General features: G+C 66.3%; 9 protein-coding genes across 9 annotated transcripts; 5 read left to right on the plus strand and 4 right to left on the minus strand.

Annotated features, from left to right (window-relative positions):
* Window positions 1-339: 339 nt before the first annotated feature.
* On the minus strand, window positions 340-3,893 carry CL-PK2 (cyclic nucleotide dependent protein kinase II; the record flags this gene model as incomplete). The annotated part of the gene is made up of 1 exon (XM_002503280.1): window positions 340-3,893. One exon carries the CDS (start codon window positions 3,891-3,893, stop codon window positions 1,722-1,724), a length of 2,172 nt encoding a protein of 723 aa, XP_002503326.1. The 3' UTR covers window positions 340-1,721.
* Window positions 3,894-4,509: 616 nt separating this feature from the next.
* On the plus strand, window positions 4,510-5,583 carry MICPUN_101136 (predicted protein; the record flags this gene model as incomplete). The annotated part of the gene is made up of 1 exon (XM_002502925.1): window positions 4,510-5,583. One exon carries the CDS (start codon window positions 4,510-4,512, stop codon window positions 5,581-5,583), a length of 1,074 nt encoding a protein of 357 aa, XP_002502971.1.
* A 259-nt stretch (window positions 5,584-5,842) lies between these two features.
* MICPUN_94567 (predicted protein) lies at window positions 5,843-7,102 on the minus strand (the record flags this gene model as incomplete). The annotated part of the gene is made up of 3 exons (XM_002503281.1): window positions 6,879-7,102; window positions 6,547-6,628; window positions 5,843-6,386 (listed from the first exon to the last, which is right to left on the minus strand). The coding sequence occupies exons 1-3, from the start codon at window positions 7,054-7,056 to the stop codon at window positions 5,843-5,845; spliced, it is 804 nt and encodes a 267-aa protein (XP_002503327.1). The 5' UTR covers window positions 7,057-7,102.
* Window positions 7,103-7,202: 100 nt separating this feature from the next.
* Window positions 7,203-7,847, minus strand: MICPUN_108499 (predicted protein). Its single transcript, XM_002503282.1, has 2 exons — window positions 7,578-7,847; window positions 7,203-7,464 (listed from the first exon to the last, which is right to left on the minus strand). The coding sequence occupies exons 1-2, from the start codon at window positions 7,809-7,811 to the stop codon at window positions 7,264-7,266; spliced, it is 435 nt and encodes a 144-aa protein (XP_002503328.1). The 5' UTR covers window positions 7,812-7,847; the 3' UTR covers window positions 7,203-7,263.
* A 298-nt stretch (window positions 7,848-8,145) lies between these two features.
* Window positions 8,146-9,216, plus strand: MICPUN_59526 (predicted protein; the record flags this gene model as incomplete). Its single annotated transcript, XM_002502926.1, has 1 exon — window positions 8,146-9,216. One exon carries the CDS (start codon window positions 8,146-8,148, stop codon window positions 9,214-9,216), a length of 1,071 nt encoding a protein of 356 aa, XP_002502972.1.
* Window positions 9,217-9,423: 207 nt separating this feature from the next.
* Window positions 9,424-11,340, plus strand: MICPUN_59527 (predicted protein; the record flags this gene model as incomplete). The annotated part of the gene is made up of 1 exon (XM_002502927.1): window positions 9,424-11,340. One exon carries the CDS (start codon window positions 9,424-9,426, stop codon window positions 11,338-11,340), a length of 1,917 nt encoding a protein of 638 aa, XP_002502973.1.
* A 60-nt stretch (window positions 11,341-11,400) lies between these two features.
* MICPUN_59528 (predicted protein) lies at window positions 11,401-12,750 on the minus strand (the record flags this gene model as incomplete). The annotated part of the gene is made up of 1 exon (XM_002503283.1): window positions 11,401-12,750. One exon carries the CDS (start codon window positions 12,748-12,750, stop codon window positions 11,401-11,403), a length of 1,350 nt encoding a protein of 449 aa, XP_002503329.1.
* A 504-nt stretch (window positions 12,751-13,254) lies between these two features.
* On the plus strand, window positions 13,255-14,554 carry MICPUN_97588 (predicted protein; the record flags this gene model as incomplete). Its single annotated transcript, XM_002502928.1, has 2 exons — window positions 13,255-13,285; window positions 13,443-14,554. 2 exons carry the CDS (start codon window positions 13,255-13,257, stop codon window positions 14,552-14,554), a joined length of 1,143 nt encoding a protein of 380 aa, XP_002502974.1.
* Window positions 14,555-15,108: 554 nt separating this feature from the next.
* Window positions 15,109-18,780, plus strand: MICPUN_59530 (predicted protein; the record flags this gene model as incomplete). Its single annotated transcript, XM_002502929.1, has 3 exons — window positions 15,109-15,527; window positions 15,704-15,749; window positions 15,886-18,780. The coding sequence occupies 3 exons, from the start codon at window positions 15,109-15,111 to the stop codon at window positions 18,778-18,780; spliced, it is 3,360 nt and encodes a 1,119-aa protein (XP_002502975.1).
* Window positions 18,781-18,826: the final 46 nt, after the last annotated feature.

An 18,826-nucleotide genomic window follows, 5' to 3' on the forward strand; every position in this document is an offset into this window, starting at 1 on the left:
TCGCGCGCGGGAGCGCATCGTCGTACGTGGACGCATCCGCCGACGCGATGTGCGGCGACGCCCCGCGGCACGTCGTGATCGTCGACGCGGGATCGACGGGATGCCGCGCGCACACGTTCGAGATCGTCCCTGGCGCCGCCAAACCCCGGTTCGAGCTCCGCGCGATCGGTAAGAAGGTGAAGGGGCACACGCCGCTGGCGTCGCTCGCGGGCGTCGGGGACGAAGACGTCGCGAAAGCCATCGTGCCGATGCTCGAGCAGGCGCTGGCGAAGGTGCCCGCCGATGAACGCAGCGCCACGCCGCTGTACCTCTGGGCCACGGCGGGCGTCCGGGTCCTGTCCGACGAGGAGCAGAGCGCGCTGTGGGCGTCCGTCGCGAGGGTGGTGTCGAGACGAACGAGGTTCCGTCTCGGGTTGGACGGGGGCGGGCTGCGAGTCGAGAACGAGAGATCGCACTTTCGGACAATCGACGGCGAGGAGGAGGGGTTCTTCGCGTGGCTCGCCGCAAACCAGCTCTCGGGACGGGACATGACCTCCGTGGGCGCGCCGGACGCGGAGGCGGTGCCCCAGACCGTGGGCGCGCTCGACGTGGGCGGCGGGAGCGCGCAGATTGTCGCGCTGCCGGCGTCCAAAATATCATCCCCGGACGACCTCGGCGGGCCCCCGGCGGATCTTCTCGAGCTGAAGCGAAGGGTGTACGTCCGCTCGTACCTCGGGTACGGCGCGAACCACGTGGAGAAGCGGATGTGGGCCGCCGCGGCGGCGGCGGCCAAGGCGCGCGGCCAATCGGAGACTTCGATTCCTTGCGCGTTTTTAGGAAGGACGGAGGTTGTCGACGGCGTGACGCTCACGGGCGCCGGAGACTTTGACGCATGCGAGAAAGAGGTTCGTAAAGAGCTTCGCGCGCTGCAGACGCGCGACGGGTCGCCGATGCGCGCGCCCGCGGACGTCGTCGGCGTGCCCGGGGGCTTTCTCGCGATGTCGCTGCCGTACCACCTGACGCACTTTCTTCACGTCGCGCTGCCCGACGGTTTGCGTGGATTCCCCCGGCCCACGCTTTCGTCAATCAAGGCGGCGTCGAGGCGAGCGTGCGCGACGCGATGGGAGGACGCGCTGGCCGGTTGGGACGGCGTGGACGCGAACACCGCGACGGATAGGCTGCCCGGACGTTGTTTCGACGGCGCGCTGGTGACGGCGCTCCTCGAGGGCGGCGAGGGCGAGGGCGAGGACGGGGAGGGTGGCGTCGGATTTGGATTTTCGCCAAACGCGGATGAGATCGAGTACGTCGAGGACGTCGACGGGAACGACGTGGAGTGGACGATGGGCGCGGCGATGTGCCTGATTCACCCGGCGAGGATGGGGTCGTTGCGGTGCGACGCGCCACGCGGCGGGGGCGCGAGGAACGACGGCGCGACGAAGGCTGTCGCCGTCGTCGTCTTACTGGGCGCCTTCGCCGTGTTTGCCGCGATCAAGGGTCGGGGCGCGGATCTGAAGATTCCGATGGTGGTGCCGAAGAACGGGGGTTTTCGGAAGGGCGGGGGAATGCGCGGTAGGTCGGCGTCGTTCTCCGTGTGACGCGACGGAGTTGGAGAGCGTCGCGACGGAGATGGGATCAAAAGCTTTCATCGATCACAAATAATACCATGGCGTCAACTCGATCGTACTCAACTCGAAAGTTATCGTACACTGTTATCGTACACTGTCAATGTCATCAGAAGGACCTCAGAAGTCCTCGAAGATCTTGCACGCCTCCTCCAGATCGACTGGGTTCTCCGGAACCATCGAGGCGAAGATCTCCCGCTCCAGGTCCTGTATCCTGTTCCTGTGCTGCTCCGCGAAAGCCTCGGAGAGCGCCAGCGGCTTCGGCTTCAGCGACCCGGTCCTGAGCGCCTCCCAGTCAAACTCAGCCTGCGCGAACCACGCGTGCGTCCGGATGTCGCTCGCTTTTCTCCGCAGGTTACCGAGACGCTTCGCCGATCGCCGCTCCATGAACCAGCTCATGATGTCGACGGACTCCTCGCTGAGGTACACCGGGAACGAGACGTGCCAGCTCCTATCCACGATTCGCTTCATCACCGTGAGCGGATCCTCGGGTTTACCCCCGACGATTTGCGAAAACGGCTGCTGGCCCGTCAGCAGGACGTACATCATCACCCCGAGACCCCACCAGTCCACGCTGGTGCCGTACCCGCGCGCCAGCACAACCTCGGGCGCCACGTACCCCGGAGTTCCGCAGAACGTGTACGTGTGCTGACCCTTCTCCAGCTTCTTGGCGAAACCAAAGTCGCCGAGCTTGGCCGTCCCGTCGCGGGCGAGCAGCACGTTCTCGGGTTTGAGGTCCCTGTACACGATCTGGTGGTCGTGGAGGTACTCGAACGCGCTGGTTATGACCGCTATGTAGTACATCGCCATCTCCTCCGGCATGCCCTTGAGCATTTTGATCTTGGGCGTGAAGGGCTTCTTCGGGAGGCGAATGTTTTGAACCGTGGCCACAGCCGCCAACGCGTCCATCAGATCGCATCCGTCCACGAAATCGAACAAAAAGTAGAGGTTCTCATCGTCCTGGAAGCTGGCGTGCTGACGCATGCACGCGAAGTGCTTGAGCTCCTTCGTGATGCTCTGCTCGCAGTAGATGTGCTCCGGGGTGGACATCACCGCGCACTTTCGCATCTTCTTCAGCGCAAACGTCTTCATCTCGCCGCCGCCGACGGCGCAGTCGACCCGTCGCACGCTGCCGCTCGCGCCGCCGCCGAGGAGATCGCCCTCCCTCAGCTCGATCTCCACCGTCGGGGGCTCCAATCGCTGCGCGGGTTCTTCGCCCTCCGCCGCCGCGCCCGAGAGAAGCTGCTGCTGCTCGTGGTACTCCGGCGACGCGAGCGACGCGAAGGTGACGTTGCTGCACGTTCCGGTGGACGCGACGATCCTGCCCTTTCGGTCGACGATCTTCACGTCGGCGCGCATCCACGGCGCCGCAAACTCGAGCTCCCGCATCCGTTGCTCCACCACCTCCGCCGACTTTTCCCGCGCCATGATCTCCTGAAGCGGTCCCAGCAAGTCGGTAAACACCGATCGGCCCAGGCACAGACAGACCAGCGGCGTGCCCCCAAGCGGCACCATCACCGTGGCGTCCCTCGGTTGATCGTACAACAGAGCCTTCTCGCCGAAGAAATCCGCGCGGAAGAGACGGTTGACGGTTCGCATTCCCCGGACCGATCCGTCCAGGTCTCCGTCCTCCGCGTCACCCGCTCGCGCAACCCTCACCACGGCTTCACCTTTCGCGACGATGTAGAAGTAGTCCGTCTCCGTCGACCCCTGCTCCACGACGATCTCTCCCGGCAGGAACGTCTTCTCCTCCAGGGCCTCGGCGACGCGGATGCGCTCCTCGACGGTCAAGGAGGCGAGGATCGGGACGGAGTTGAGGAAGACGAGGTGCTGCGATTTCGCCTCCTCGGCAACCTTGCGGGTCAGTTCCCTGAAGGACTTGCGGTCCAGCATCCACACCACGGCGTCCGACGTGGCCACCACCGACGCGCTTCTAGGGGACTCGAACATCAACGAGATCTCTCCGAAGATGTCCCCCGCGGCTTTCGAGTTGACCTTGACCTCGGCGCCCCTTCGGTGGCAAAAGATGTCGAACGTCCCCGAGTGCACGAGGTACATCTCGGATCCCATGTCCCCCTCCTGGATCATGCGCTCGCCCGCGTGAACCTCCAGCGAGGTCATCTCCCTGGCCACCGCGTCCCGCACGGTCTCGTCGAGCTGATGGAACACCACCGTGTTCTCCAGCGCCGACTTGATGAACGCGACCTCGTCCTCGTTCGCCTTGCGCCCCGCCGGGGTTTCGGGCTTGGCGGCGCTCCCCTGCGCCGGTCGCGCCTGGAGCCTCTCCGTCATGCCCTGCTGACGGAGCTGGGGCACCTGCTCGTGGTCTCGGTCCTTGCTGACGCTCATGACGCGCTGCGCGGGCGCGCGCTTCGCCTTGGTCGCATTCTTCGCGTCGGTGCCGTTGCCGATCGGTTCGGGCGTCGCTCGAGCGTCGGGAGCCTTCGACTTCGAGTCGGACACCGCGAACTCGTAGGCCGCGCCCTTGTTCTCGGATTTACTCAGGCACGGACCCATCGCGCCGGCGTCGCCCTACGTCGTCGCTTGGTTTCGCGTGAAGTGCGCAACCTTTCGTGAGGGTGTTGAAATCGCGGTGACCTTTTTGATCAGATTACCGGCACGACGGGGGCGGGCGCGAAACGCTCCGCGCGGGTCGACGGATCGCGGACGGCGCTCGAGCGCGGTGCGATTCGCGTGCGGTTGCTCGCGGGAAGGTTCGGGTAACCCGGACCGACCGCGCGCGCGCTGTGGAGTGGCCCGTGCACCGCGTGACCTTTCGGAGTTGGAAGGGCGAGAAAGATCGCCCGCCCAGGCAGAGCCAGTCCGCTCGCTGCGAGCCCTGCCAGGCGGACGAGGGAAGTCTCATCGAACAGTTGGGCGGGGCGCAGGGCGGGCGCCCAGGGGCTCGATGTCGCTGCACGCGGGCGACGCCGGTCCGTCCTCGCCCGCGACGATGGGCACACCTCCCCCTTCCTCCTCTCCATCGTCCAAACCCGCGCCCGACGTGCGCGTCCTCCGCGTCGCGCAGGTGGACGCGGGCAGGCTCGACGACGAGCTCGTGTCGCTCCTGCGCGAGCAGTTCAACAGGGTGTTCGCGATGGTCTTCCCCGGGGCGGTGACCAGGCGCCAGTCCGAGCTCACCCTGCTCCTGGACGCGCTCGTGTTCTACTTCACCGTGTGGTCGCACAGGCCGACGCCGGGGATGGAGCTGATGAACCTGCGGTACAGGGACGAGCGCCCGTCGTCGTCGTCGTCGGGTTCGTCATCTTCATCCCAGCGCTCGACGGGACGAACCGGCATGGAGGGCGCCAAGCTGAGCGTCTCGCAGCGCCTCCTCTACGGCACCGCGTTCGTCGGCGGGCGGTTCGCGTGGTCCAAGCTGCGTCGGGCGATCGGCGCGGGGCGTTGGGCGGACGAACCGGAGGGATCGTGGCGCCGAGTCGCGTCAAGCGCCGTCAGCGCGTTAGAGGCGACGTACTCGGCTCTCGCGCTGGTAAACCTCCTCGCCTTCCTCAACCGCGGCAGGTACAGGACCCTCACGGAACGCGCGCTGCGCACTAGGCTGGTGTACGGCGAACCCCACGCGCGCAGGATGGTGAGCTACGAGTACCTCAACAGGCAGCTGGTGTGGCGCGAGGTGAGCGAACTCGCGCTCTTCGTGCTGCCGATGGTGTCGGCGCCGGGGCTGCGTCGCGCGGCGTCGCGGGCGTTCGGGGTTGGACCCGGGGGGGATGGACCCGGGGGGGGTAGACTCGGGGGTGCCGAGGGGGGTGCCGAGGGGTGCCGAGGCGGGCCGTGCGTCGAGTGCGGGGGCGAACCCGCGGGGGCGAGGTACGCGTCGACGCCGTGCGGACACGCGTTTTGCTACTACTGCGCCGCGTCGAGAGCCGGGACCCGGGGGGATCGGGGGTACACCTGCCCGCGGTGTAGGGAGCCCGTGAGGGGGATACGACAGGTTCGCGCCGAGGGCGGGGGGCGATGAGGCCCGCGGTAGCCGCGACGGCCAGCCAGACGCGGGGGACCCGCCGGAATGTACCTTCAGAAAAAAAGCTTACATTTCAAAGTGTTACACCAACCCCCCGCTCGTCGGTGGGGTTCCCTTCACGCCCCGTTTCGCTACGATGTGGAAAAATCCCGCGCCGGTCGCGCCTCGCCGAGGCTGCGTCCGAGCGCCAAACCTCGAGTCACCCATCCCCGCCCGACCTCGAGTCTCTCGACGAGTCTCTTCCAACGAGGACCTCTCATCCGATGACCATCTTGTCCCCGTCCATGAACTTGTACTCCGGCACCTCCAGGTTGTACGGCGCGGGCCCCTTGCGAATGCGCCCGGACGCGTCGTAGTGCGAGCCGTGGCACGGACAGAACCACCCGTTGTAATCGCCCGCGTTGGAGATTGGCACGCACCCGAGGTGGGTGCACACGCCGACGAGGACCATCCACTCCGGGTTTTGCGCCCGGTCCGCGTCGGCTTGCGGATCGCGAAGCGACGCCACGTCCACGGCAACCTCCCGCTCAATCTCACCCTCCGTCCTTCGGCGGATGAACACCGGCTTACCGCGCCACTTGACGGTGACCGTCTGGCCGGACTCGATCTTGCCGAGGTCCACCTCCAGAGACGCCAGCGCGAGGACGTCGGCGGAGGCGCTCATGGAGAGGAGAAACTTGAGCACGGCGAGTCGAAGGGCGGACGCGTAGATGACGCGGCCGCCGGTGAGGACCATGTACGTGAACGCCCTCTTGGAGGGATCGCCGGGTTTATCTACCGAGTGGTTGCTCTCGTCGTACCTGAAAGGGGCGGGTGAGGGGCGGGGCGGGAGAGCGGACGAGAGGTCAGGCTCGGTTCGTTGTTAAAAGAATTGCGATTGGATGCTCGAAGAGACGTTCGCGGGGCACGGGGCGTCCCGTCGGGGGGGATATTTTGCGGGTGCGACGGGAGGGAACGTACTTGATGTCGGCGGTCGGGGTCTTGAGCGCGGCGGTGATTGCGCCGCTGTTCGCGCTGTTGACGGTGATGTCGGTGGACATGCCTGATGGAAGGGGATGGGGGTGGTTGGTTGGTCAGATCACGCGTCGTCTGGGACCGGGGTCGCGTTCCAAAAATACGCCAGGGTGAGCACGGCTGGGAGGAACCCTAAATGCCGGGCGACCTCCGGGCGGAGGGGCGACGCGCGCCACGCGACGCGAAGATACCCGCATGCGCGGGTCATTCGAGTCGATAGACACCCAACGCAACGAACGACGGTCCTCCGAAGCCGGTCGGTGGCTGGAGACACGCACCTCTCCAGGCGACAGCGGCAGCGAGTCGCGAGTGCGACACGCGATCGGCAGCGGAGCTCCGCTCCTCGTTGCCGAAAACGGGCGCGTGGAACGCGCTCTGGAAGCCGACGCAGCCGGCGCGCTGCGCATGTGCACGCGCGCCAACGCTCGCGAGCGTCTGAAGCGAACGACGAAGCATCGCTGTCGTCGCGAGAGAGCCTGGAGGCGCGCCTTGGGCCGCTGCTCCGGATGTTCTGAATGACACCGGGGTGAACGTTGCAGGATGCGCTTGGTGAGCTTCCGATCGATGGCGAGTTCGACGTGAAATACCCATACAAGCAAGTTACACATTCTAAGCACATTTAGGCAAAAATCCTGATACTATCTCTCCACAGCAATAAAATCATCAGCCCAGGACCCCGCTAAGTTTGGCCATGATGGCGATAGCCGAGATGAACAGACAGATGTTCAGGAAAAGATTGCTGGGCATCGGCTTGCTGGGGGTGCCTCCGAGGCCGACGTACTCGTCCCTGAGCTTCTTCTTCATCGCCTCGGACACCTCTCCGGGCTTGCGCTCGGGGGCCTTGACGGGCTCGGGCTCCTCAGCCTGTGAAAATTCCATGGAGGTTGTTGGTAAATTCAGCGTGGATGGATACGGGCGGATACGGAGAGGGAAAGAGGCGGGAATCGCATCGAAGCGGCCGCCGCGTGCGCTCGTACCGGCGCGTCTTTGTCCTGGGAGCCGCCGAGGATGGCGTCGAGCGAGCTCATGGTGTCCTTCTCCTCGCCCTCCGCGCGGCATCGCACGAGCCTGGCGCGAGCGAGCGCGACGTTGTCGGGAGCGATCGAGCTCGGCGCGGTCGCGGCGCGCGCGGCGCGAGCGAGGCGGGAGACGCGCGACGCGCGCGCGGACGCGCGCGCGATGACGACGTTGGTGGCGACGAGTGCGTTCATGGCTGTTCCTGACACGGGTCGTGCGGCTACGCGCGCCTCGAAGTGAGCGCTCTCGGCACTTGCCCACGTGGCCGAACACAGCTGGCAGATAAGTCACGGGGACCTCGGCTCAGGTTTTCCTCGACACTTGATGAGCGCGCGGCGCTCGACTCGCGCATCGAACGACCGTGTCGAGTCGCTCGCCCCCAACCTCGCGCACGTCCTCGCGGTCATAGCGCTCGCCGTCTTCGCCGCGATCCACTTCCGCGTGGGCGCCGGCCGCGTCGCGCCCTCTTCCGGAGACGCGAGCGACTCGAAGAGCGTCTCCGCCGGCTTCGCTTTTCCCACGGAAAAGATGGCGTCCGCCTCCGCGTCGCTGGGCTCGCATCCCGCGGGCAGGAAGCTCACGGTGGACGATTTGATCCTCGGATGCTCTCCACTCGCGGGCATCTACGCGTCCTCCACCCCCGAGCGCGCCACCGAGACGGTTCGCGCGGCGCTCGACGCGGGAATCACCCGCTTCGACACCGCGCCCCACTACGGCCTCGGCCTCTCCGAGCGAAGGCTCGGCGACGCGCTGCGAGAGTGCGGCGCGGACATGAGCAAAACGCGCGTGTACACCAAGGTGGGCCGCGTGATGAAACCCAAGGACGAGGTGACGGCGTCGGAGAAGGAATCCGTCGTCGAGTGGGGCAACGTTCCGGGCGATCCCGGTTGCATCTTCCCGGACGCGCCCGTCGACGTCCTTCCAGTGCTGGACTACACGGGACTGGGCTTCCGCCGATCCCACGCCGACTCCCTCGCGCGCCTCAATCTTCGTTCCGTGGACGGCCTGAGGATCCACGACGCGGAAGACGAGGCGAGGTACGCGCAGGCCAACGCGGGCGGCGGCGTCGCCGAGCTCGTCAAGCTCAGAGACGAAGGCGCCATCAACGAAGTGTCCCTCGGAATGAACGACGCGACGTTCGTGCGGCGCATGCTGGAAGATAACCCGCCAAACACGTTCGACTCGGTGATGATGGCGGGTGCGTGGAACCTGCTCGATCAGGACGGTTGGGACGTCCTTTTGGAGTGCGAGCGCAGGGGCGTCGCGGTGCACAACGCGGGCATCTTCGCGAGCGGTTTGCTCGTCGGCGGTTCGCACTACAAGTACGCGCCCGCCCCGCCGGACATCGTGGCGCGGACCGAGCGGTGGAGGGCGCTCGCGGAGGACAAGCACGGCGTGCCCTTGCCCGCGGTCGCCATCGCGTTCGCGTGCGCGCCGCGGGTCGTTAAAGGGTGCGCCGTCGGGGTCAAGTCGCCGGAGGAGGTTGCGCAGAGCGTGGCGTGGCTGGCGGACGCCAACGCGGTGCCTGCACAGCTGTGGGTCGACGCGAAGGAGCTCGGTCTGCTCGCCCCGGACGTGCCGACGCCCTCGCCTGCTTGACGTGCGACGCTTGACGAGAGAGAGAGGATGGTGGTGACGTTATCATATACGAAGGTAATACAGTAGCGCAACACTCTCGTCAACCGGTACAATCTTTCGCGAGCCCGAAAGTTCGCCTCAGCTCTTTTCGCGAGACTTGTGAAGCTGGAAGCACGCGCGCGTGGGGTCACTCGAGCGGTCGCGCGCGGGTATCCAGCCCGCGCCCGCATGCCGACCGAGGACAGCGCTAAGAGGCCGAGGCTCATGGACACCCGAGCCGCCGAGCCGCCGCGCTCCAACGACAGAATCATCGACCAGACGTTGGGCGACGACGCCGAGCATCCGATGCGCGAGCTCTTCGAGCGGTGGGGCCTGCCCGACCGGTTCGTGCGGGGGGTGTCGCCCTCGTGGCGGTGCAAGCTCGTCCCGCTGGCGCGCACCGAGGACGAGATGCGGGATTACGCGGTGCGAGGGGTGCCCGCGCTCGCGTCGCCGGAGTACGCGCGGGGCGTGTTCGACGCGATGGGCGGCGGCGGCGGTGACGGCGATGCCGCGACCGCCGACGCCGTATCGTGGGCGTGCGACTCCCCGTGGAGCTCCTTCCCACGGCCCAAGGTGGCGATGGTCGGCGGGTGGGGCGCTCCGGGCTCGCACCTCCTCAGCGACAGGTACATGCGCATGGTCGGGTCCTTCGCCGAGGTTGTCGACGGCGACGAGCCATTGAATCTGCAGATGTTTCACCGCGACGACACCACCGTGCCCGTGCTGCCCGAGCACCTGCGATGGCCCTTACCCGAGTTTTTCGACACCCGGAGTCCAGCCGATGGAGGACCCGCGAGCGTTTCGTCCGCGGAGGAGACGGGCGAGGGTAACAACCACGCGATCGACGCCGAGGGTAACAAGACGGCGCTCCCGGCGCAGGGCGCGCTTCACAGGCCCGGCGGGGTGGGCGTGCCGCTCGACATGGCCACGCGGCTCAGCGCCGCGGGGGCGCTCACCTGGTGGCACCTCGACGACTGCGGCGAATTCGTGTTTCAGGTGGGGCTTCCGGTGCGCAGGGACGCCCCGTCGCGGCGAGGCGCTAACCCTTTTCGCCGCCGCGACGGGAGCGAGCTGCTGGGTCCCACCGGTCGGCCGGTGTGCAAGCTCTTCGTGTTCGCGGCTCGGGAGGATTACGAGTGGATCGCGCAGGACGGCGTGATGAACCAGACGATGAAGCAGACCGCGCTGGATCTGTTCGACACCCCGACGCACTGCCTGCCCCACCGACGCGAGATGTGCGGCGATCCGGCGCGGACGCCCCTGGGACCGGGCGCGAAGTTTGACGATTCTGGACGCTCCTCCGGATCCCCTCGGATGGATGCGGTTCCTCCTCCCGCGAAGCTGCCCACGTTCTGGGTGGCGCCCCTGGAGTGCGGCGGGTGCCCACTCCTGTCCCCTCCCAACTGGATACACTGCGTGGTCACCGTGAGGGACTGCGTCATGGTCGAGGAGCGGCGGCTGTCGCTCGCGTTCCTGGACGAGGTTGCGTACTTTCAGCGAAGAGCGTCCCGGTGGTGCGAGCCCCCGGTGCAGTACAGGTTCATCAGGGAGGACCTCAACGACGTCGCGTCGTGCAGGGCGCACGTGGTGTCGCCCCTGCTGAAGATGCTCGCGGCTGAGGACGCCGGCGTCGCGACGCGGTGTCGCGCGAGGAGTTCGCTGCGAACGCTCGTCGACGACTCCGGCGCCGGGCTGGACGCGTCCGGGCTGGACCAAGATGGACGCGACGAGATCCGAGCCGCGCTGGACGCCTTCGAGGCGTTTCTCGCGACGGACGCCGGCGAGGCGTGTAGGGCGTTCATCGCGAGGGACGCGCGGGAGAACGGCGTAGGGTTGGGCGGGTTGGTGTCGGCGATGTCGAGGGAGGGCCAAGGTAACGTTCACGCGCTCGGAGCTTTTCGTTCCAGTCTCGACGGCGGCCCGTTCGCCGCCGTGGTTCACGAGAGGGGTCGACCGAGGTGGGGGCCGGTGCGGGGGACCCGAGAGGAGGCCGCGGACGATAGGAAAACGATGCGGCGCGCGGTGAAGGAGGGTTCGCTCGACGCGTTGCTCCGGGGATGGCGCGGGCACCTCTGCGGCGACGAAGGAAAGGCGCGTGAGTAAATTCTTTTTAAAAATAGTGCGCAAAAATCGTAATCGTACACTCGGGTCTGGCGACCGTCTTCACTCCTTGATCGGCGAGATCGCGGGCGACAGGGGATCCGCGACGACGTCCCTACCCCCCGCGGTCTTCACCGGCGACTCCGGCGGGGACACGTTCATGCCCGTCGCGTCGTAAAGCCGCCGCCTGTTGAAAGCGACGCTCTCGCGCTTTTCGTGCAAAAAAGCCTCGAGCGCCTCCGTCACCGCCTCCCGCTCGCCGATCATCCCCGCGTGACACGCCTCGGGGAGGTGCACGAAACTCGCGCGCGGCGCGGCGAAGTGCATCTCCCTGAACACGCTCTTACCGGCGCTGAAGTCCTTACCGCCGGTGACGATCAGCGTCGGCACCTCCCGCCGGTCCAGCCTCTCTAGCACGTCCATCGCGGTGTGCCTCTGGCCCGTGACCAGCATGCGGTTATACGCACCACCGTGCAGCCGCTTGAGGTGCCTGTAGAAGGGCGCAAACGCGGCCCACTGGATGCGAATGACGCCCAGCGCGCGGGCCAGCGCGTGTGAGACGTAGCTCGTCGCGAAAGTCCACGCGAAGCTCACCTCCCACGCCAACGCCAGCGGGGTTTGAAACGAGTCCAAAAACGTCGCCACCAGGTCCGCCGCCGTTTTGCTCCCGAACATCACCGTGCGCAGCGAGTACTGCGGGGTGCCGAGGATCAGCGCGACGCCCTCGAGCCGTCCGCCCGCGTGCTGCCTGCACCACTCCAGCGCCACTTGGCAGCCCATGCTGTACGCGACCACGGTCACGTGCGCTACTGATGCGAGTCCGCGGTTGTCGACGTCGTCGAGCACGAGCTGCATGTCCTCCGCCAACGATTCGATGGACACTTTCGACGCATCGCGCGGGTTCTCGCTGCATCCGTGACCGCGGTAGTCCCAAGACAACACCGCGTGCTCCTTTTTCAGGGTCGGGACGAGACCTTCCCACTGGAACCCGTCGTTGCTGAGGCCGTTGACGGTGACGAGCAGCGGGGCTTTGGGATGGCCCGGTCGGGGCACCGGGCGGGTCAGCGCGTAGGCGACCCACGTGCCGTCGGCAGCCTGCACCCTGCCGCCGACGGCTTCGTATCGGGTGCTACCGCCCGGCGTGAACGGCTCCTTGAGCTTGGGAAGGTTCACGCCGTCGTCGCCGTTGGTCCTGCTGCGCACACGGAGCCTGCTACCGCCGGTTGTTGTTTTGTGCAGCGAATCGGGCGGGGTCGTGGGCGGGGCTCGAAGCGGCGACAGGTTGGTGGGCGAGCTGGCCTGGCCCTGTGCCGGCGGCCTGGGCGCGGGTGGAGGCTTGTGCTGCGGCGGGCTCGAGGGCGTCACGTCCGCGGCATTGGGACCGGGCTTCTTACGAGGCCTGCTCCGCGCCATCCGGCGCGCAGTTCGAGTTTGAGACGTCCAACTGGCAGACCGCGCTCCTCTCCCGCGCGAATCAAGAGGCGGACATTTGAAAATCTGATGTCCGCGGCAGCCGTGCTGGTTTTTTGGTTAGATTTCATCCTAATTGCCGTATGCAAAAAATCTGTTCTCTGATTGGTTGAAGCAAAATCGAGCCTCTTGATCCTATCGTCCCAGCCAAAGATAGAGGACGGTGCCCTCGGTTGGCGCGCCACTCGAGCGAAGCACGGCACCGTCGTCGCGCGTCCAACTCGTATCATGGCTCATTCTCTGGCCACCGCCGGCGCCACCTACGCGGGCGCGGCCCTCACCGGCCGCCGCGCGCCCGCCGGCCGCGTCGCCGTCAGGGGATCCTCGCTGAAGGTTCGCGCCGCTGACGCCACCGCGGAGTTCGACCCGCGCACGTTCAGGCGCGAGCTCTCCAAGTCCGGGAAGTACAACCGCAAGTTCCTCAAGGACGAGGAGTCCGCGAAGAAGATGGAGGACGACGGCATCGGCTACTCCAAGAGTGAGTCGTCCCCGCCCCGCTTCCCCCGGCGTGAACCCCGATCGATCGTCGACGCCAAATTTCCCCCCATCCCGCCCTCAAGACGAAGCGCCGTCTCGACCGAGATCTGACCGTCCGCGCCCCGCGCACCCTCCGCGATCCCTCCCATCATCCGCAGGCGGTCTTGTCGCCAAGATGCGCGAGAGCGGTAACGTCCACGTCGACGGCGACGTCACCTTTAAGCTCGCGGAGGCGTACGGCTTCTGCTGGGGCGTCGAGCGCGCGGTGCAGATGGCGTACGAGGCGAAGAAGCAGTTCCCCGACGCCAACCTCTGGATCACCAACGAGATCATCCACAACCCCACCGTCAACGACCGCCTCGGCGAGATGGGCGTCCAGTTCATCGAGGAGACCGCCGAGGGCAAGGACTTCAGCGGGTGCAAGGAGGGCGAGGTGGTGATCCTGCCCGCGTTCGGCGCCAGCGTGCACGAGATGAAGCTCCTCAACGACAAGGGCGTGAACATCGTGGACACGACGTGCCCGTGGGTGAGCAAGGTTTGGAACGCGGTGGACGCGCACACCCGCAAGGAGTTCACCTCCATCATCCACGGCAAGTGGGCGCACGAGGAGACCATCGCCACCGCGTCCTTCGCCAAGACCTACCTCGTCGTCAAGGACATGAAGGAGGCGCAGTACGTGTGCGACTACGTCCTCGACGGCGGCGATCGCGAAGAGTTCTTGGCCAAGTTTAAGAACGCCTACTCGGAGGGATTCGACCCGGATACCGACCTCGGCGCGTTGGGCATCGCGAACCAGACCACCATGCTCAAGGGCGAGACGGAGGCGATCGGCAAGCTCCTCGAGAAGACGATGATGCAGAAGCACGGGGTGGACAAGCTCAACGACCACTACATGGTCATGGACACCATTTGCGACGCGACGCAGGAGCGCCAGGACGCCATGTACAAGCTCGTCGACGACAAGCCGGACATGATGCTCGTCGTCGGCGGGTTCAACTCGTCCAACACGAGCCACCTCCAGGAGATCAGCGAGGACGCGTCCATTCCCTCGTTCTGGGTGGACACGCACGCTAGGCTCGACGCCGACACCAACACCATCACGCACAGGCTGGCGCACGGCGAGCTCGTGGAGACCAAGGACTGGCTCCCGGCTGGAAAGGTGACCATCGGCGTCACGTCCGGCGCGTCCACCCCGGACAAGGTCGTCGAGGACGTCATCGACGTCATCATGGCTACCAAGAAGAAGATGTCGGGGGCGCCCGCGCGCTGACTCTGACGAGGGAGATTATATTTCGGCGATGGATGGATGGCGTGAAGGGATGGGGAGGCGGAGTCGACGCGCGCGACGGGAGAGGGAGCTGGCGCGGTCGAGGTTTCTTTTTCGTTCGTTCGTAATAACAAAAAAAGCTGCAGTGTAAGAGTTCACGACGGGTCTCGTCGCGACTGGGCGCTCGTCTCGCGGACACCCTCGAGTGAAAAGCTTCGTCGTTTCCCGCCCGTCTCCCGCTCCACCCGTCGCACGTGCCGACGGTTCACCTCGACCACGGAATTTCACGAGATCTCCGTCCTCGTCAGATCCCAAGTCGCGAAGTTTGCGGTTACACGGTTCATTTCGGGTTCGTTTGCCAATTTCCTGACCGTGTCTCCAGTCGTCGCTGCGAGAAATTGGATTTCCCGTGCCGCCGAAACGGCGGTGCGTTTTCCCCGACCCGGCGCGTTCCGAAGGGTCCAGTTCGTCCGCGCACGTCAGCGGGCGAGTCTTGAGCGTCAGTCGGCGTATCGCCAGGTATCCGCGTGAACCTGTTCCCGATACACGCCGCGAACATGGCGTCGGGCGCTACCGCGGCGGCGCCGCGCGTCGAGGTGTCCGCGCGCTCGGGTCCTAGTAGAAACAAGATTTCTCGACCGCCAGGTCACGCCCGAACCGTTCCGCCGTGGGCATTCCGCGCGGGTGTCCACCGTATCGAGTCGCGAGCTACGCGCGCGCGATGCTCAGCCACGCTCGAGCTCGACCGATACGGCCGATCGTGCGGGGTGTCGGCGGAGAATGCGCGTCTCGCCGCGCGTTTTTTCCTCGCGTCGGAGACGATATTGGCACGTGCTGTAAACCCGTTCCAATGGAGGCCGCGGACGCGTCGGCGGTGCTTGACGCCTCACGCGGTGATGAACCCCGCGGCCTATCCGGACAACAGATGGTCGACCGGGTCTCACGCGACGTCGGGAGCCCGTCCGGTGACCCAAAGGTGCGATTCCCCATGCGTCGCGCCGTCTTCCTCGCTTCTTCACCCGCCGCCCACGCGGCAGTACAGTCAGCATGCCGGCGCGCTTTTTCGTGGGCAACGGCAACGCACCCCGCGAGGAGGTCGCCCCGCCGTCGCACGTCGACCTGACCGCGCCGCCCATCCCACCAACATCGCAGGAAAACATTCGACGACAGGCTCAACGTGTTCGGCGTCATACTCACGGTGCGCAGCCCCGGTCCACGCCCCGTCACCCGTCAAGAAGTTCGCACATCCCTCCGTTCCCAGCTCCCCGAAAACTTTTCTCCTCAAATCCACACAAACCACTCATCCGACTCCTCCTCGATCATCCCATCCGCAGACGCTGGCGCTGACCCTCACGTCCGCGCTCGTCACGGCGTGGTCCCTGCGCGCCTACTCCGTCGCCGTCTTCCTCGGCAACGCGTGCGTGCACGTCAACCTGCTGCTGCTGTTTGAGACGGCGGTGCGGTCGGTGGCCAAGCCGTCGGTGGCGTACGCCAACAGAGCGTCGGATCGACACCCGAGGGACGCGCCCGCGTTTTTGGTGCTCGACACCGTGGCGCTGGCGCTCATCACGTTGCACAGCCTGCAGGTGTGCGGGTTCGTGCGTTTTGCGGACCCCCGGGTCGCGGCGGCGTTGGTCGCGGCGTGGCCGGCGACGATTGCGAATTGGATATCGCGGCTGGCGATGGAGACGACTGCGTTTGACGCCCTGTCGCGCGCGGTGGCCGCCAAGGAGGTGGCCGCGATGCGACTCGCGACGCAGGTGAGGCGGCTCGGCGGTGCCAGGTGCCTTCCCCCGGACGCCAACGCGTTCGCGCGGTTTTGGCGTTGGTGCGCGTGCATGTGGGACAGCGCCGTGCTGATGGCGGAGAGCGGCAGCGGTCGGACTTTTCGAAGGGCTATGCTGGCGTGTTCGCTCGCGGACTGGGCGCTGTTACTGGGCGCGTGGACCGCGCTGGGGATCCAGGGCGCCGCCACCCACGGCACCTGGGTCCAGCCCCACGCCGCGGTGGTCCCGCTGGCCGCATTTCTATGCCTCGACGCCACGAGGCTCGGGTGCCAGCTGATGCATTCTCGGCTGCTGCGAAGGCTGAGAACTCGACGACTGGGCGAACGGCCGGCTACCGGAGCGTCGTCGTTCGTTCGGACCCCGGCGGGGATGACCACCGGATTGACACGCTGGGTGTTCTTCGGCAACATCGCGTGTTTCGTCGCGGTCGCCGCGCTCGGTTGCGGCGGCGGCGGCTGGCGCGTGCCGGTTCCACCGGGAACCACCGCGATTTCTCTTCTCCTCCTCGCCAGGTTTCACCGGCTGATGATCGAGGGAGCGTACCTCGCCGCGACGTTACTCGCGAAGGTTGTCGATCGCTCGGGCGAGCTCCCGGTGTTTGAGCTCCCAGGCGCCGACGGCGTACGCAAGGGGGGTGCGTACGCGTCGTCCATATCTCCGAGGTATCTCGCGCCTCAGCGGAACGAGCTTCGGGGCAAGATACCTCGACGGGAAGCGAAAGGTCCGTTGGGCGTCGTTCGAGCCGGTTTGCTGACAAAGATCGAGTCCACCGGCCGCACGTTGGACGAGTTTCTGACTGGATTTGGACGCGCGCGCGTAGACCAGTTCGGCGCGCCCGGGGCCATCGCGGAGGCGGCGACGACCGATCCCAACGCGGGTCTCTCGCTGGGCGAGTTCACCGAGGCCATCTCCACCGGCCTGCGAGGTCACCTCGCGGGTAAAGGAGCCGAGGACGCGGCTAAGACGCTCTTCGACGAGATGACCTCGGGAACGGGGGGAAAAGACGGACGGTCCGTCGGCCTGAACGAGATCAAGGAATGGCTCAAGGATCAGCCCCCGTTGGACGCGGCTAACCCGGGCTCCGTTAACTCGGGTTCGTTTGGATCCGTGGACGAGGGCGAACGCGACTCGGAGGAGCGCGACAGGTGGCGCGCTTCCGTGCAGAGGGTCCTGCTTCAGTTCGTCGAGAGCAGGGATCGCGTGACGAGCGCGGTGACCAAGACGTTCGAGGACATCCAGGGCCACGTGCTCCCGATGATGCCGGCGCCGCACCCGCCAAAAAAAAGCGGGCTCCGACTCCTCTCCCTCGAGGGCGGCGGGATAAAGGGCCTGACGCTGATCTGGCAGCTGCGAGCGCTGGAACGCGCGGCGGGCAAGCCCATCCACGAGCTGTTCGATCTCATCGGCGGCGTCTCTACCGGCGGGATAATCGCGCTCGCGATCGCGCGGGGCACGCCTCTCGACGATCTCGAGCGGATGTACTGGGACATAGCGCGGCTGGTCTTCGGTAAGCAGAGCGCCGTGCGACAGCTGATCAAGGGCCACGCGGGCGAGAACGACGAGATCCGGCGGTTACTCGTCGAGGGCCTCGGCGACTTACCCATGATCACCGACGACCCGGCGCAGCGGGTGAAGTGCTTCGTGGTGTCCACGCAGCAGACGGACAGGCTGGAGGTGCGTTTGATCCGAACGTACAGGAACCCGAACAAGGGAAGGGACCAGAACGAGAACTGGGCGCAGTGGGAGGCCGGAATGGCCACCTCGTCCGCGCCCACCGTCTTTCCACCGTTCATCCGGACCGACGAACGCACCGGCGACAAGTCCACCTTCATCGACGGCGCCCTCAGCGGCTACAACAACCCGTCGTCGCTGGTGCTGAACGAGGGTCTGGACATCGCCGAACCCGGTCAGCGCATCGACGTCTTGCTGTCGCTCGGATGCGGCGAGGCCAAGGGCGCGATGGGAGACAACCCCTTCTGGATCGTCGGTCAGGTGATCAACCTCGCGTTCGACACCGAGCTGCAGGAGGCGCACGTCGCGTCCATGATCGCGCGATTCTCGCCGCAGACCTCCCACGTCCGCCTCAATCCGCCCACCGCGCACTACTCCCTCACCGAACACAGGGTCGACGTGCTGACGCGCATGGAGGACGACACGCGCCGGTACCTCGCCGCGACGCAGCCCGTCTTCGATAAGCTCGCGGCCAGGCTCGCGCCCCCGCCGGGTGTCGATGAGGCGCGGGACGAAAAGGGGGCGGCGAGCGCGTCCAACAACATGGTCGCGGCGATGGGAAACCTCGCCGCGATGGGTTTTTCGCCGAGGCTCCCGAGCGGCTCGGACCTGTCCAGGGTTCCCGCGGCGGCGGCGAGCTACGTGGACGAGGGCATGGCGTCCATGCGGTCGTGGATCGACGAGAGCTTCCAGCCCGGGAAGGCGCGGTGAGGGAGGAGGAGTGTATCAACAGTGGTGTATGATAGACTGTCAAAGA

The sequence above is a fragment of the Micromonas commoda genome, chromosome 6, assembly GCF_000090985.2.
Source record: "Micromonas commoda chromosome 6, complete sequence".
NCBI classification, from domain to species: Eukaryota; Viridiplantae; Chlorophyta; class Mamiellophyceae; order Mamiellales; family Mamiellaceae; genus Micromonas; species Micromonas commoda.

Bases quoted from the DNA above. Each gene is read 5' to 3' on its own strand.
- MICPUN_108499 (XM_002503282.1), bottom strand. From the start codon at position 7,811: ATGAACGCACTCGTCGCCACCAACGTCGTCATCGCGCGCGCGTCCGCG. The intron at 7,465-7,577 runs GTACGAGCGCAC...GAATTTTCACAG, and splicing joins CCCAGGACAAAGACGCGCCG to GCTGAGGAGCCCGAGCCCGT.